Source organism: Rattus rattus, chromosome 1, assembly GCF_011064425.1.
Source record: "Rattus rattus isolate New Zealand chromosome 1, Rrattus_CSIRO_v1, whole genome shotgun sequence".
Lineage (NCBI taxonomy): Eukaryota > Metazoa > Chordata > Mammalia > Rodentia > Muridae > Rattus > Rattus rattus.
The window spans coordinates 138689094-138706787 of NC_046154.1; the positions used below are offsets into that span (position 1 = coordinate 138689094).

Genomic DNA, 17694 nt, shown 5'->3' on the forward strand with positions numbered 1-17694 from the left:
CTCGAAGAACTGCCACATTGTAGGAGATCCCCATGCAGCAATGTATAGAACATCTGAAACACAGCCGACCATTTTTAGAAAGTAAATAAAACTAGTTTGCGGTTATTTTGTGAGATTTCTCTTTGTACAACAAAGAGACGCTTAGCTGCTGCATGTTGCCAGCAAAAGATGTCTGCACAAGAAAATTAAGTTCCTCTTGCAACACCTGACAGTTTGTTCATCTGTATATCATATGAGAAGATGGAAAAAATGTACACTTCAAACATCTAGACTCTTTCTGAGATTCTAGATGTGTGCTACCACAAAACCACATATGCTGCTTGAGTGATCGACTTCTAGAGTTTTCTTAGGGATATTTGCATTTATGCGGACAGATTTCACTTTTTAATAATGCCGCACTGTCTACTTTGGTTTGGTGAAAATGGTTCAGCAGTCATCTGGAAAATTCAAATGTTGGAAGCCGGCAAATGAAAAGAAACCCAGTCATGAGGAAAAGTCAGAATTTTGGGGCGATCAACCATCTAATGATTTTTTTGTCCAGGTGAAAAAATTGCATAACTGTCCTTTGATTTTTACTCCATTGTTCTGAAAATTACTCTCACAGGAATTATGAATCTGGGAATAGGTATACAGATAAGGTGACTGACTGGTAGAGTCAAGATTCAAACTGTTTTGCAAGAACTATGATACTGATTTAGTTGGGTGAAGTCTGTTTGAACATGGGCCTCTTATGATATTATGACCTATTTACAGTGGCATAAAGAGTAAGGCCATGGTAACCCTGAATCTTATTGTAAGTAAAAGAGAGATAATTAAGTAGTCTGCATTTAAGCATAAGCAAGAGTGACTTATAATCCATCAGAAGCTATTGATATACAGATCATTACACAGGCCACTAATCGAAAAGAACTATTGGAAGGAAGGTTTTCTTAGACAGAGCCAGTTTTGATATGAAGTTTCCTATGTCACCTCCATCTTTCCATGTTAGCTTGGCCTTGTCCTTTCATAAGAAGACATGTGAGTTGCCAGAATTATGGAACAACAGAGATTAGTTTATGTGTCTAGTTTGTAAAATAGGCAAATGTCCTGACAAGTGATGGACAGGTTTTCTTGGGTCTATACATTGGTACAGATCTTCTGTCTTGGTGCTCAATACTCCTACGGTCTTTTTTCTGAGCCTTGATAGAGAGGACTGTTATTGCCCCTATGTCCCTACAGTTAACCAACTTATACATTACACAGGAGGCTGTAGATTCAGGACGTGAACAGTTCCTTAAACTTGCTTGTTCTGGTTGCCTGGCATGTTAGAATAAGTTACATGGTAGGAGGTTGCCTTTCTATCATTCTATTTTAGTGGTTATACACAGACACAGTTCTAAGGAATGACTTGCTTGGACATGAGAGCTGATGACCAGGAATGCCTCTCAGAAGCCTGAGAGAAATCTTTGATAGAGCAACCAAGATGCTTATATAGGGAACGCAATGGTCCCTGCTCCATCTTGGTTTTTTTCCTTCCAGTGCATAATGGATACACTTAGTGACTTTCACTCTTTTATCTAAATCTAACCTCTAAAACCCATGTCACATGATTGGATAGAAAATTCAACAAGACCACAAACACATTAGACTCTTGCATACTCTGAAACTATATCTGAACTTCTGACACCTTCATTTTCACCTTTATTTGAAAGAGAGAAATGGAAGGGATCATGATTAGACACTCTCAGCAGTCCTGTTTTCTTATGAATGAAAATGTAGGCATTAAGGCCATTTGGTCGGTCATCTTTAACCAAGATTTCATGTGATCTGAGAAGCTATAGGCTAGTGGTTCCTTGTGGAAATGGATATTGGTTTGGGGCTGGCAATGTTATCACATAGCAAGGCAGGCATCAAATCTCTCCATAACTACACCTGTGCAGATTTAACCTTTGAAGCTGAATTGTAATAAATGAAAGCTTCACACATTGGTTATTATAATGCTGAAAATGGAACAAATTGAAAGTGGCAAAGGTACTCAAGACAGATCGATTAATCACAGATCACAGAGACATTTTTTCATTTCTAAACAAGTAGGCTTCAATCCACTTGAAGCAGGTAGGTCCCTTTACCCATACCCATTTCTCTGAGCTATAAAAGCTCCCAGGAATTCATTGGCCGATTTTTTTTAAAGCAGTTCTTACTGGAAATAAAAAGATAGCAGATGGATATCATGGACACTAATGACATTCATGTTGAGGGACCAGGTAACAAAATTTCGTTAGCTCTGCTTCTCAGAGGTCTGTCTCTTCAGGCCTGGACACATCAGGGCATTGTGCTGAACCAACTTCTCCTTTCCCATTAACTGAGTCGTCTCTTCCAGTAGCTTGATTACAATATTACAAGTCAAGAATTTGCAAGATTGAATCGTCTATTGGATTAATTAACTGCAATTCATCTCCAGTAAAACTCGATAAGTTCCATGATGTTTCTGTAAAAAAAAGAATTGAATCAAGGCATCAATGTTCTGAACTGTGACAGCTTGGGACGTGTCTGCAGGTCCTGGCTCATTGCACTCCACTGCTCTCTTCACAGAGCTCCTTGCTTCTAATTCAAGCCAAGGAAAATGTTTCACCCCAAGCCACTGAAACTGACTTTTGAGACCCATCTACTCCCTCCCTTTTTATGCACAACACATTTGATGTGTTCATAAGGGAAACTGAGTATTTTAGTGATTTGAAATCAGGTTTTAAAATGACAGGCTACTGTCCTTTGGTTGTAGGGTGGTAATCTGTTTTCCCCCCTTTCCTGTCTTAAGAGGAATAAAAAATTCATGGGGGCTCCTTAGAGAAATCACAGGTCTAATTGCTATGTGAATTTCAGGGTGCCCAGCATACTCAAATCAATTGCTGGCTTTCCTGTGACAATGGACCGCAATGAATGATGCATTAAGACATTTTGCTGGTTTGTAATAGAAACAAGAGTTTCTTACAACGATGGAAACTCAAAATCTATTTTCAACATACTTAGGGGCATCCTAGAACTTACTGGTAGTGAAATAATTTGAAATAATTAAAATTGTTGATTGGATATAACTCCATGCCAGAATGCCACTACAATAGTTAAATTAAATTAGCTTAAACACAACATCTCCATTTGTTCCTATTTGCAACACTTAAAGTAAGAATTTGATTAGTTCCATTTTAATGCAAATTAAGCTGTAGAGAAAGGAAAGGGCAAACCTGTTTAATCTGGCCGGTAGAAGTATAATAAAAACACAGAACCTCACATTTTCTGAAACTCTAATAACGGGGTAGGTGGCAGGCTTCAATAATAACTCAAAAGGAAGTTTTGTGTTGTACCATACTGCTAATATTTGCTTATTATTTTAATTAATTAATTCAATATTAAATGACATCTTTGTTCTGCAACCACCTCATCGGTAACTATCTATGTGTCTAAATGTCTAAGAAAGTGATAACCTGCAGGCGAATGTATTGATGGTGACTTGAGCCTCTGTGATCAGGATATAGCAGCATCACTAGGCCCTTCCTTCCCTTACTTGTCCTGATATGGCATGTCATTGGTGTAGTTTCCTCACACCCATCTCTGTGTGCCAAGTGCTTATTGGTAGGTTTGTAGGAAAGTCCTAAAAAAGTTCACGTTTCTTTACTATTTTAATGTAGAATTAAGTATATATGGAAATAAGAAAAATGTCAGTGTTCTAGAGCAGAAAAGATTTAGAAATGAAGACTAGGAACCAGTTAAGCAGCTTAGAACCCACCGTGAGTGAGTTACTGAGAGGCCCTTTTATACTTGTTGATGGTCTAGTGGCTACAGTCCTGGGGGAGGCTTGCTCAACAAATGACCAGGGGGATCAGCGAGGGTTGAATATACGGTACTGACTGTAAAACGTGCTTGATCTCAGTGTTCATCTATAATCTAGGGCAGATTTCCTTTAATATCCTGTTAAAATTACTGACCTCAAACTTAACCTGAGTTCTTCAAGATCTGCTTAAATTAAGGTAGGAAGGTAATATTGCTAATCTGGATGTGCCATTGACACTGGACACCAAAAGGTTTTTAAAAACAAACGGCAGGGTTGGGAAATTGGTTTATTATCTGCTACATTTTCAGCATCTGTTCAAGCAGTGAGCCCAGTTCCTGTATAATACTTGTTCCCATGCACTGGCATCAATGGGTGGGTTAGCATTCAACCGTGTATTTCACTGCTTTTAAATTGGGAGGAAAAAAGAACATACTAAATGCTTTAGAATTCAATACATGTTTGATAAACATTTGGTATATTCGGAACCTCACTCAGTGTGAGATAACATTTCTAGATTAGCACTCATGTTTAAAGCAATCCTCGTACACATTAATTTGGCGACATAAGATATGGAAATAATTATCTTATATAAAACAATGTCATCTCAAAGTCTCTCTTTTTCATAAGTAGCTTTGATGAATTATTTTTTCAGTCTGCTTAATTGGATAACGGTGGGAGACCCGGGCAGAGCACAAGGAAAGAAGCCTCAGGTTACTTTATATTTTGGACTTAATTTAGTTTAGAGCAGGGTCATGGGGTGAGGACTGCTGCTAAATGAAACAAACAAACAAAACAACAAAAGAAAAAAACAAAAAACAGTGATCCACCCACAGTGAGTCAAACTCGGAGCACTGTTCAGGACTACACAATAGAGACTTCCGTTTCTCATCACCCAGAGATCTTTTAGATTTTTCCTGAAATGTTCCTGGAAAAATTGAAACACGATTGGTTTTTCCATTGGACTTGCTGAATCAAAAAGTAGGCTTTGGTGCGATAACCACTGCTCTTGGAAATCTTTCTGTTGGTAGAAGCTGGGTCAAACTTTTGCCTTGTTTCCCTAGCTTAGCTGTGGTGCCTTTGGCAAGCCATTTACCATCTCTGGGCTGTATCATCTGAAAATGATGGCACTCACTGGTGGTTGTGAGGGGCAAGAGAGAGGGCAGAGGTAAGGGTCTTCAGTACAGCACTAACATTGCAAATTCTTAATCATGATACTCTGGTATGGGCATCAAGGCACAAGGAAATCTATAGGCAAACAAAATAATCAAAGCAATGTTCAACTTAGAGTGTTCATGAGTTTGTGTCATATCAGTATAACGTGGAAACATTTAAACAAAATGATTAGGCAAGTCAGGAGCAGCCAGCACCCTTACCTAGCAAAGCCTAGGCCACCCAGGTTGCTACATTTTGCATTTCTGGGCAAGATTACTGCCTGGAATATACTAAGAGTCTAAATTGTTGCTTCCTCATGGAATCTACGGGAAAGTTCAGGTAGACACTAAGGTTATCTAATGCCTTGACCACTCTTTGAAGAGTTTCTGAGCCCCTTATTTCTGTGGGCACATGGCTGTTCGCCACTTCTTCCATTTGGCTCTCTGCTGTGGTAGCTGCTTGTGAGCTGGCCTAATTGCTACAATTAGTAAAATTAAATGACTCATTACATTTTTATCCAATTCCGCCCACAAGCTGCAGTTTTACTCTCTAGTGGGTAATGATCCTATTGAGGCTGCCCATCATGGGGAAAGATCTGGAATGTGGAGATGGGCCCATGGGGCAGCGACTGGACAAGACCTGTTGACAGAGATCTTTGTCATGACCTGAAGCTACTATATATGCCTGAGAAAGAAGAACGGATGTCACCTAGTGTTTAAGTCATCTCTCATCTGGATACAGGTTGGGAAAATGACTCTGGAAGGGGGACTAATGGGAAATCACCTATTCCTAGTCACTTGGAAGTATCGAATGTTGGGTAACAGAGGGGTGCCATGAGTCAAAGCTGGCAGAACTAGAGACTTTGAGTATTTTCAAAAGTGACACTGGATTTCTTTTTTCAAAAGAAAATGAAATGACTTGCGTTATCACTAAAATTATAACAAGGTCCACCTTGGTTGTGCTGTACTGTCAGTTTTTGCCTCCCCCATCCTCCCAGACTGATTCTAAAAGACAGATGAAACTGTTTTTAAAAGAGGTTTTAAGGAATTTTCCTTGGAAACATAAAATGCAGGCATTTCACCCAAGCTTTATATAGAAGCCACCATGGCTAATGGCAAAGATATGTGGAGAATGCAGGGGAGCTTATATTTAGTCTAGAAATTGGCTCATTAGAAAAAGTTCACAGGATTCTTGTCTAAACATTGTGTCAGAATTTGTTTCCACTCAGTAGCATCTAGTGCATTTGGAAGTGACTGTCAACTTTACACAACCCTGTTTGGACATAAGCATTCTCCTTTGCTTAATCCAAAGAACATGATGTGACATAAACCCTTAAAAGATGAGATGCTTTGGAAGTCAGTCTTCTCCTGACTGTGCATCAAGATATAGAACTCTTGGCTCCTTTTCCACAACCATGTCTGCCTGGAAACTGCCATGTTTCCTGCCATAATGATAATGGACTGAACCTCTGAACCTGTAAGCCAGCCCCAATTAAATGCTGTTCATTATAAAAAAAAAAAAAGATGAGATGCTTAAGGATGATAAAGTTCACTTAATTCAAGGAGCAAGGAATTGCATGCCTTATAGGCTTGGACAGTTGATTTTTTAAAAAAAGTTTCTGATCTAAAAGGTCACATGCCAATAACATGCCACTTCCTATGCATTAAAAGGCAAAACGTACTTTATCTTTGTCATTTATATGTTCACAACACACCTATAAGTGATTCCGAAAAGTCATGGAGATTTAAACTATTCTAATGCATTTCTAAATTTGTCTGTGTGTATATACTTATAAGAGACTCTGCCTTTCTTTCTGTCTGTGCCTGCGTGTATAATGCTTGTATGGGAGAAGACACCTGTGCTATGGTATATGTGTGGAGGTCAAAGGACAAATCTGTAGAGATCGATATCTCTTTACATTATATGAGTTCCAGGGGCCAGCACAGGTCAAGTTTGCATCTTTTTGCAGTGATTAGCTTTATTGCTGAGCCATCTTATAGGTATAAAACTCCAAAAAAGCTATCATCTACCCATCCATCTACTGTCTGTCTGTCTGTCTTTCTGCCTGTCTTTTCATCTGTCTATCTATCTATCTATCTATCTATCTATCTATCTATCTATCTATCTATCTATCTATCTATCACCTATCTATGAGCTATCATTTATCAATGTATCATCTCTCTCTCTCTCTCTCTCTATCTATCTATCATCTATCATTCAATGTATTTATTTAATGTATATATGTGGGGCCATGTGTGGAGGTCAAGGGACAACTTAAAGTCAGTTCTCCCTATTACCAGGTGGGTTCTGGGGACTGAACTCATACTATCAGATTTAGTGGCACCTTGACTTGCCTGCCAAACCATCTTGCCAAACTATATCACTTCACTAAAACATAAAGCAAAGCAAACTGGGTGTATAGAGATTCACTTTTTTACATTTATCCTCAGATTAGTTATCTTCAGGTTATCTTTGTAATTTGTTTGTTGCTAACGCTTGAATTTCAAAATCTGAACCTCTTAGTAAAGGAATTTTTTTCATCTGTTGGGCTAATAGCATTCTTCACAAATGAATTTTCATGAAGTGTCTGCAAAAGCAGTTCTTGAACTGGACAAGACACAGTTAAGCAGGATACTGTAAGTATGCAGAGAACATAATTTCTTGGGAATCAGACTTTGATAGGCATGAAAAATGGACACAAATGAAGTCTCAGCACAACCGTGTTCTTTAAGTACGGATTAATCTATAAATGCTAATTAGAGAGATTTTTTTTCTCTTTAGAAAACATGACAATCCTGCGGAAACATTGACTACCACAAGATAGTAAGTTCCTGCTTTTAAGTGAATCAAAGTGGATTCAGGCCCAGGAAATCTTGGCCCAAGACAAAAAGTCCCTCATTTCTATTTGTGTGCTAGCCATTGCTCGCCCTAGCCAGTGCTCACCCTAGCCAGTGCTCACCCTAGCCAGTGCTCACCCTAGCCAGTGCTCACCCTAGCCAGTGCTCACCCTAGCCAGTGCTCATCCTTTTTGATTATTTTCAGCAATTTTGTGCAGAGCTTCATGTCAGAAGAAAATAAAGTTTTAGGAAAAATGAAAATTGCTCCTTTGTGTATTATCAATGCCTCATTGTATCCTGCCTTCTAACTCTGGGGTCTGTGTTTACCTTCTTCAACAGCCTGATGACAGCAAGTGCTTTCTGAATCAGCAAAGCAAGATTAACTCCTGTTGGAGCCATGCTATGATTGTTGTTTGCTTTGCTTACATTTGGAAGTCACAACTGTAACATGCTTGATAACTTGTTTCCTTAACAAGAATTCATCATTCACTGAAACATCATAATTTTCTCATAAGTCAGGACCAAGAATATTTTCATTATTTGGGAAATAGCTGGAAAAATCGAGCTTTTTACATTTGTCTGATTGCTTATATTACTATTAGAACAAGCCCAGCACATTACCTTCTATTTATACCACAGCTGTTTTAACCCTTAGCATGTTACATGTGAAGTCAAGTTGAGAAGTAACTTAGAACTTACATGATAGAAGAGTGGTGGATCCTGTTGGGTTGTTTGGCTGGACACTATTACATTGGAACTGTTATCCGCTCACAGAGTCAAAGCTGAGGTCCACCTGGGAAGGTCAGTCTTCAGAGTTCATCAGTTAAAAGTTGTCTTGGAACTAATGAAGTTAATGATTCATGGTTCTGCACATCAGCGAAGTATCTGCCCAAATTATTATGATTTTCTTCAACACTGGAATGGGATGTGTTCACCATTTGCTAGAAGCCAAGTGTCTTCCTGGAACTTTATTGTGTCAATGTAATATTTTTTCATTTGAACAAAAGATTAGAGTGTTGTAGTGGAAATCTCACTTGAAGGGACACATCATTGAGAATTATGAAATATGTCTGATAAAAATTATTTGTCTTACAAAATCACTTTGGGGCTTTGTACCAAAAGAAGTCCCAGGTTGAGCCCTCTCTCTCCCTGTGGATGCTACTTTGGGAATCACAGTCTTTGGATGGTACATCCATTTCAGGTGGTGGCTCTGGATCTTAACTATTTTAAGTGAATACTTAAATTAAACTGACTGTCTTCTGTCCTTTTTTTTGTGATTTGACTAATTTTTAATATATCAGCTGGGTTAGTATAAAACCAGGCAAGGAAGTTTAAGACATCTTCCACTGTGGTCAGGTTGTTCTAATGGATGGGTGAAAGAAATCACATCTTTGATTTCCTGGGAGACATTGGCCAGTCTTCACAAGCCCTTTCTACTTAGGCCACTTCCCTTTCCACTTGAAACTCTGATAGCACCCCTGCTCAGATTCTCAGAGCCATCAAATTGCTAAAAGCAAGGTGATCTTGCCAGAGACAAGTGTTTTCCATCTGCTGAGGCAGGCTGATGGATTTGTAGACCGGATTCTGACATCCCAAGTGAATATGACATTAATGTATTTTAAATAATTCCAAGTCTATAAAAAAAGCGACGATGCCTATATGTACACCCTATATTTTTATTACAAAAATATTGAAATAATCCATGAGTTATTCCACTCTGCACCAACTATAAAAAAATACTATCAAAGTTTGACCGGCACTTTTAATGCAACAAAAAGCACCATGACCAATGACACCGAGAACAGAAAGCGGGAATGTTTACTTGCTGTATGGAGGTATTTAAAACTCAGAAGCTTGTAAGAGCACAACTTTACAGATGATTCACATACAAATCTTAGCTGATGGAGTGGTAAGCCCTCAAGCAGTCCAGGCAGTTTTTATTTTTGATAGCATACACTTTGCATCTGTATGCACTCACTTGCTAAAAGGTGTCCCAAAGTCTCTAGTAGACACATCGCTTTGACCTTGGATGGGAAGAGGGTAAGTCTGTATACAGCAAAGAACCTGATTATTCTTTCCTTGTCTGTTTTGGGACACCACTTATTCTCAGTCTGGGGGAATACCGTATCAGTTCTGTGATTGAACAAAGTTTGGCACTAGAAAGGTGTGGCATGTGGTTTCCGGAATCACACCTGCTGACCCGTGCTCATCCTGCACCTAGAAACAGACCTGGAAACAGTCCCTTTTCCTCTACCGTGGCTTTGTGGGTGTATTTCAATAGGAGATGCACACACTTGAGAATCTGATTCTCATTCTGTCCCTCCCGCCATGGCTCTTTGTATATAAATTTTATTTTTGCAATTGAATACTGAATCATGATTAGCATTTAATTTACATCACGGATGGATATTGAGCTCCTTGGTCTCTTCAAAAGCCATACATGTGCTGCATAGGATTTCTGTCATAAAGAATGTTCTCATCTGCAAAACCTAAAAGTAAAAAACAAATCCTGAAATGCGTAGAAAAAGAATCATCCCATCGATGCTAGTACGAGTGTAAACACTTGAGTCTTGCTGTCCACTGTACAGGTTTTGTCATTGATGGTACTGGTTTGCAAAGGAGAGAAGGGTTTATAGAATCATTCCAAGCGTGTTGCTTTCTTCCTGGAGTCTGTTGTGAGCTTTGCATCAAGGAAATCACCTAAGCTTTTTTGTTGTTGTTTTTTTTTTTTTTGAGATTTATTTTTATTTTATGTGTATGGGTATTTCGCCTGCATATATGTCTGTGCACCATGTGAGTGCAGTGTCTGAGGAGGCCAAAACTGGGCATTGGATATTCTGGAATTAGAGTTGTAGTGAACTACCAAATGGATGCTGGGGCTCAAGCCTGGGTCCTCTGCAAGAGCAGTCAGTGCTCTTAACTACTGAGTCATCTCTCCAGCTCCACCTTAACTCCTTTGATAGAGGGGTGGTGGTGGTGGTGGTATGAACATATTTATGCAAAGATTAGTAAACTCCATCAAAATACCCTAATAATTAGAGGCAACATTTCCTCACAATAATGTTATCCTCCAGTGAATGTGCCCCAAGCCTGTGCTGGAGGAATTTGTAGCAACAGTCCTACTAAGCTGACATCGCCCCTTTCAGCGGAGTAAGAAACTCTCAGCACTACTGGCTTGAATGCCCACCAGCAGCAGGCAGTCAGCTGATGGAAGATCAAACCATACCATGACAATGTTTGGACTAAGAACATATAGCTCATTGCCCTACTCTTGGATAAGGTGTCATTATTGCCTCAGCCCTGCTGTTACCCCTTTATATGGACATTACGGTTCTTTGTGTTTTATAAAGTGGTTTCATATTCCAGCCTCTCCTGAATAAGGGCATCGTCTTTGTACTGCAGCCTTGGAGGAGATGGGGAACATTCAAAGGCTAAAATGGCCTTTCTCAGGCTTCGGTCCAACACATGTCTCTCCCATGCTGGATATCTATTCCTGAACAGGTCAATTTTAATGACTGATTCTTCAATCCGTGGTGGTCGAGATGATGGAGTAGGTGGTGCAGTTGGTCTCACCTGAAACACAGGTACACATCCATCCCGCTCTGCAAATTTCTGATCACGGTCACTGGCAACACTGCGGTTGTTGGAGATGGACCGTAGTGTGCTTGTGGCTACTTCTGGAGGCAGAGAGAAGGCAGTGGCAGGGTCGTCACAAGCACAACTTGGTGACTGCCCAAATCTGGGCCCATTGGGATGGAAGAAGGCATAGTACATCAGCATAAAAACGACACCTGTTAAAAAGCTGCTGAAAACCACGCACAATGCAGGGATGGCAAATGCATCCGCAATCTGGGGAGCTTTGTAGAGGTACCAGAGTGCACTCAAGGCTGTATTTTCCAAAAGGATTACAAAATAGTAAATGAACAGCCTGCAGCGTGTCCTGCCTTCCTTGACATTGAACCAACTGAAGATGTAGATGATACCCACCACCATGTCAAACACAATCTCTTCCCATTTGGTGATACAGAATTCTGTCTCACAGTGGACAATCCAGAAGGTCATGATGCACCAGTGGAGGACAATGAATATCCCAAAATACAGCTGGAAAACCGAGGCAAAGAGGGCGAATGTGATGACCCTGGCAGCAATGGTGAAGAAATGCCAGCAGAACTGGATGATGACGGCCATGTAGCTGATGGGCTTTTTGTCATCTCGGGAGTCCCGAAGAGCCTTCTGGTAGGAGGCTAGGGCCCAAGCCAAGGACACAAGGGAGGCTGCTGCTGTGAAACCTAGAAAGGCAAACAGAAAGACATTGGTCAAAGTGAGAGAGAGAGTGATGGCGTGGGAGGTCAAGTCACATGGGCATGGTGGCTTGGGACAGACTCGCTAGACCTGAGCAGAGGTTATTAATTTATTTGAGTTTTAACTGAGCTAAATCAGCACATGGAAATCCCAGTAATCGTCTGTGAAGCAACAAATTCTCCAAAAAGCCCGAATTAATGGGAACGCAAAGCCAGCACAATTTCGAGATCTGGAAATGTTTTAGGTCTAGCGTTCAGTGTGTTTTGTAGGTTTGTCCAAAGGCTGTGGTTTGTTTAGCAGGGAAACTACCATGTGCTAGAGGTTGAGAACTGGCTGTTGCTTCCACTTGAGAAAATATTGCCTTCATGCATGACTGTGGCTGGCATTCGAAATCGGTGTTTTTGTTTAAAGCTGCCGATCTCCAAGGCTTCCTATCGGCTTGGAGAGTCTTTCTGTGTTTGAAAGGGACAGTGATGGGAGACAACAGACAGACTAGCAGCTGGTTTCTCTTCTTTGCTCCAAGCAAGAGTGATGGGCCTTGTTCCCAAAGGCAGCATATCCCTTCTTTGTGATAAAGACCGGAGTCCATGGGGCAAGTTTGCTCTTATTTCTTGAGACACCTGTCGTGCTGTTCCCCTTAATGGCATCTCAGTATTCTCGTGTCAGATTTTGCACCTGCTTACTGCCTTTTCCTGAGATGAAGAAATATCTGCTCACTGTCATTTCTCCTTTAGCTTTTTGGAAAATAAAAATTATACAGAAATCACTTTTTAGCCACTTCTCATCCTTTATCATCAGCTCCACTTGGCTAGAAGTCTCTGATAACGCAGGAGCGTTCCACTGATTCTCTACATTCTGGCTTCGGCCGCTGTGTCTCAGAGTTTATGTGTGTGTCCAGATGTACACGTAATTAACCATAAAACACAAACCCTCGCAGGAGAGACTTCATTTGGAGAATTGTGCTTTGTCAACCTGTGTGGTGGTTGGCTGGCTGCAGGAGCAATGACTTGGGTTGCTAAGACTCAGAAGGTCTCATCTGGCTTTCCCCTCACCAGACCTGTCACTCATTATAGGTGGGCTGTACCACTGCTTTTGTTCTTCTTTGGAAACAATAGAAGGCATACGGAATTGGAACTTTATGAATACCTTTATTGAAGAAATTTCACTTTCTTCCACTCATGAGAAATGAATTTTTAAAAGGCAACTATGATGGAAAAGAGTAAAATTCACAGAAAATATAACCTCTGAACTCCTACAGTCACTTCTTATTAATCCTCCCTGATCAAGGTAAATGCCCCCAAATATTTATAATAAATAGTTTTCAGTAGTCACTTCTTACCCTTCTCCTAATGAATCAAACAGAAAATCTGTGGAATTTTGTAGGCACTGGGACCTTCAGAATTTTTTCCAACCAGCACACACATTGCTAATTGCTATAGCTTTTACACAGTTATAGATGGTCAGAGATCACCACACAAATGGATTTATGAAAACTACATTTCTATGCATTGGAAAATATCAATTATATAAAATTCAGGAATTAAAAGAGAAAAAATGGTAAAGAAAAACACCAAAGTCAGAGAATAGATCGTACACTGTATTTTCAAGGTAGTTCCTGAGTGTTTGAAAGGCTATGAAGCCTCTTCTCTTTCCAGATGCTAGCTTTCTTCAAAGAGTGCTCAAGTGCAGAACATTTGGTCAAGCTTCTGTAGACTGAAGAACCCTTTCACCTGAGCAGAGAAGTTGTTACTCACATTTATTTTCTAAAGCCCAGAAGCAGGCTGAACTTTCCTAATCCAAAAGAAAAAAATCCTAACAGCTCCTAGACCCCCAAGTTTTGGTTTGCTTACCTGACACCGCAGGTAGAAAGCTTCCCACCTGGACTCATGAGTTGGGTCACAGACAAATGCAGTTGCACCAAAAGTATTATGTAAAGTGAGTTTTAGAGCATATGCGCAGGTATACATGAAGGAAGTAAATTTGTGTATGACTTGAATCTCATGTTTAAGATGTATAAACATGAGTATCTATACCACAACTCAAAATTTGAAATACTTCTGGTTATTATTATTATTAATTATTAGTATTTATTATTTAGATAAATTCTCAACTTGTAGTAGCTGTAAGCACATAGCACCATAAAATTACCTTCTGTCTGTAGGGTGATGTCATGCAGGTGAAAGCAGGTACAAGATAGAACAAGGCCTGTCATTGGACAAGAAGGAAGGATGGGCAGGAGAGAAGTTTTAGGAAAGAGGGAGACTTTTGGAGAAGAGAGGAGAGAGGGTGGAGAGAGAGAGAGGGAGGGGGGAGGGAGGGGAGGGAGGGGGAGGGGGAGGGAGGGGAGGAGAGGAGAGAGAGAGAGAGAGAGAGAGAGAGAGAGAGAGAGAGAGGCATGGAGGCAGATGTTAAAATTCCTCTCTGCACCTTTACAGGTTGTTATGAATGTTCTTAAGGGATGGATGTGTACAGGGCTTTGAATGTATAGGTGGACAATTATATATTATCAGTTGGTTCAGAGGTTATTGTGTTGTGTGTTCTTTCATGTGGCAATTTAATTGAATTCAAGAGAGTATGTGGTGGCTGGAGACACTGGGTCGCCACAGAATTGGGATGTGTATGTCTGGCATGGTGGCAACCTCCCTTGGGAACTAGATGGGTAGAGAGATTGTTGCCAGGCTCAGAGAGTAGCCATTGGCAGTGTGATATAGGATGGAGCAAAGTGGGTGAGACGCTTTGATGACTGAGATAAAGATATTCACCAGATATCTTGGGGCATTATGGTGCCAGACCTAGTACAGGATAAAAGATAGCAATTAAAAAAAAATTTACAGCAATATCTGTCAAGTGTAAAAATATAAAAAAATTAATTGCTTCCAAATTTTCCTGTACTCTCCACAAGCAATTCTGCCTTTGTGACACACTAGAACTTGAAGATGACAGGCTGGGAATTCAAAGAGGAGAGCTTTGACTTGCTTTGATCTCTGCACATATGACTTACACTTACAATCTACACTCGAGAGACATTCATGTTAGTCTTGACCCTTGTAACTATGAGTGGATTCTACTTTTCATTTTTTTTCCAATCGATTATTTTTTCTTTTCTTAAGAACTGTGTTTTTAATGAAACTAGAATTCCCTCTTCCTTTTCCTTCTTCTAGCCCCTCCGAGATACCATCCCTTGAGACCCTCTCATGGCTCCCTCAATCTCAAGTTGATAGCCTTTTTTATTATTGTCACATTAGAATGTATATATGTATGTATTATATATGTGCATGCATAAATATATTACACATTCCCTCAGTTAAGCTCCCTTGTGTTAATTTATTTTTCTAAATCTACCTTCAATAACCCAGTTTCATTTCTTACAAATTACAAGAGATCAGACATAAACTCTGCCATAGAGTGCTTTTAGTATAGGCTCTTAATGCAACTTACAACAGCTTGGTTATTTGCAATGCTAAATTACATGGGCTGTAAAGCCCCTTGCCATAAAGTACATCAGCATGCTATTGTACAATAGGTATATTTTCTTCCATAACAACAGTAAAACTATCACCTTTAGGCAATTTTCTATGTATATAACAAATTTTACTAATCCACCATCAATTTTCCACCTTTGTCAAATGACCTGAATTTTGTCCACTCTGGACTTTCCACAGTACAAGGTTGAATCTAGGACAGGGCTTTACATTCAGTAGCTCCTGAATTTAGTTTTCTTTAATATGGACGGTTTCTCCAGGCATTCTTTGCTTTATTGTGACACTTGTATATTCTGAAGAGCACAATACTTGAAAAAAAGAAAATCAGTATTCTTCATTTGAAGTATATTTTTTTCTTTCCTTATGATTATATTTATTTGGGTTAGGGGCAGAAATACATAAATGGCATTGAACATTTCCCCCCACATTAAATGTTAAAATGTAAAGATTCTTTCTGCAGTCTCTGTGTGTTTTATTTCAAAGCAATGAATGCCACACATATCTCTTATGAAAACTTTATTCTAGTGTTTAAAAAACAGCCAGAGGGAACTTAATGGGGGCTAAGTTATTCCTTACTGTGTTAATCTTGACATAAGACTTCTCCATTTACCTAACTCATTGACTGACCTCATTTTGTACAGAAGAAATTGAACTACTTATCTCCCCATCTTAATCTACCTCAAAGCTGACTCTGGTTTTCTTAAAAGTAGACATTGTTGGTTATGTCCGTCTTTCTCCATATCCTTGTCTTTTCTTCGTATCTGTCCAAGCTCCTTGCCTGGGCCTCCATCATTTGAAGAAACACTGTCTCATCATAAGAGTCTCCCTTCTTTATTTCAGATATTGCTTCCTCTGCTTTTGTCTTTCAGGTTTTGTCTGATGGTCTTCGATTTTCTGACATCTCTTGGGATGCAGCTCTGGGTCTTTTCATTTCCCCGCCTGAGTCATTCCAAATCCTACCACGCCTCAAACCAATATCCATCCCGACCACCCTTCTTTTTGAGTTTTGGAGTCGTGTCTCTTTAAAGGCCTCACCCGGAAGCAGCCTGGCTCTTTACTGACAACCTTCACTTTCTCTTGGAAACAGCGAGATTTCCCCCTTTAACCTCCCTGCTGTTCATCTAACATTATTCTTAGAGCGAGAGAGGACATGATTAGGCTGGCTGCTGCAATTCTACGAACAGGGTTTATGTGCTGCCTGAGTGAAATGTCATATTGCAAAGCCACCCAAATCCATGTTCTGGTGCACTCCTCAGCATTCAGTCAGGCTGTGTCCACTGATCTGGGAGCTTTGCTTCTTACTCCACTGCAGTCTGCCAACTGGTCTGACTGAATATAATGACCATGAGGTTAGAGTGACAGTTAGCTCAATCATTGAGAGTTGGTAGAGAGACAGAAAGCCAGATAGATTGATGATACACAGTTGATAGAGGAATGATAAATAATCCTTTCTAGAGCTGTAAAGAATAAAACATCCCGAGAAATACTGTGTTCCACGTGTTCTCTAGGCTAAGAGAAGCTTGGTTTGGAGCTTCCAATTTGTGCTTTTAATACCAAAGGTAGAGCTTAGGAAGCCACAGGCAAGTTCCTGGCAATTGTTCAAGAAGTCTGTATAGTTTGAATGAAGAGTTTTCAGATGTATGTGTGTAACAGTAAGTGAACTAGTAACTCAGTGAGCTGACATTTTTCCCAGCAGGCACTCTAAGTGAACAGGAATTGGTCACCCCTTCCCTCTTCTCCTTTGCTTCCTATGACGTCTTTCCCCTTGGGTCTGCCTTTATCTTCTTTCTTTCTCATCCATCTTTTTGTCTTTTCCTCCTTTCTTTGATTATTCTCCTACTCTTCTTTCCTCCTGTCTTGGGTTGCTATTAAACATAACTTGGAATTGAATGGTTTCAAAATAAATGATTCTATTAATGAAGTAAGTTACACGTTGCCCATTCCTGGCCTCAAAATTGCTCTCAAATGTAAAAATTTTTAAAAAGTAATTTATTAAAACTTTGTTAAATAGTTGGTTGTAGTTTGACCCTCAAAGTTCATGTGTTTGAACCTTGGTTCCCAGTGAGTTGTTGGTGACATGGTGGAAAGAGAGGTAGGATCTGGTGTGGAGGTGGTG

The 17694-nt window shown here is 39.9% G+C and overlaps 1 protein-coding gene and 1 long non-coding RNA gene across 2 annotated transcripts in view; both read right to left on the reverse strand.

Annotated features, from left to right (window-relative positions):
• Window positions 1–771: 771 nt before the first annotated feature.
• LOC116903661 lies at window positions 772–10424 on the reverse strand. Its single transcript, XR_004388289.1, has 2 exons — window positions 8494–10424; window positions 772–2467 (listed from the first exon to the last, which is right to left on the reverse strand). It is a non-coding gene; the product is annotated as an uncharacterized LOC116903661 (long non-coding RNA).
• A 92-nt stretch (window positions 10425–10516) lies between these two features.
• Xkr4 (XK related 4) overlaps window positions 10517–17694 on the reverse strand; it is a 384613-nt gene continuing 377435 nt past the window's right edge. Inside the window, 1 exon segment of the mRNA XM_032906327.1 lies at window positions 10517–12083. Coding sequence (XP_032762218.1) covers window positions 11137–12083 — 947 coding nt within the window. The 3' untranslated portion in view covers window positions 10517–11136.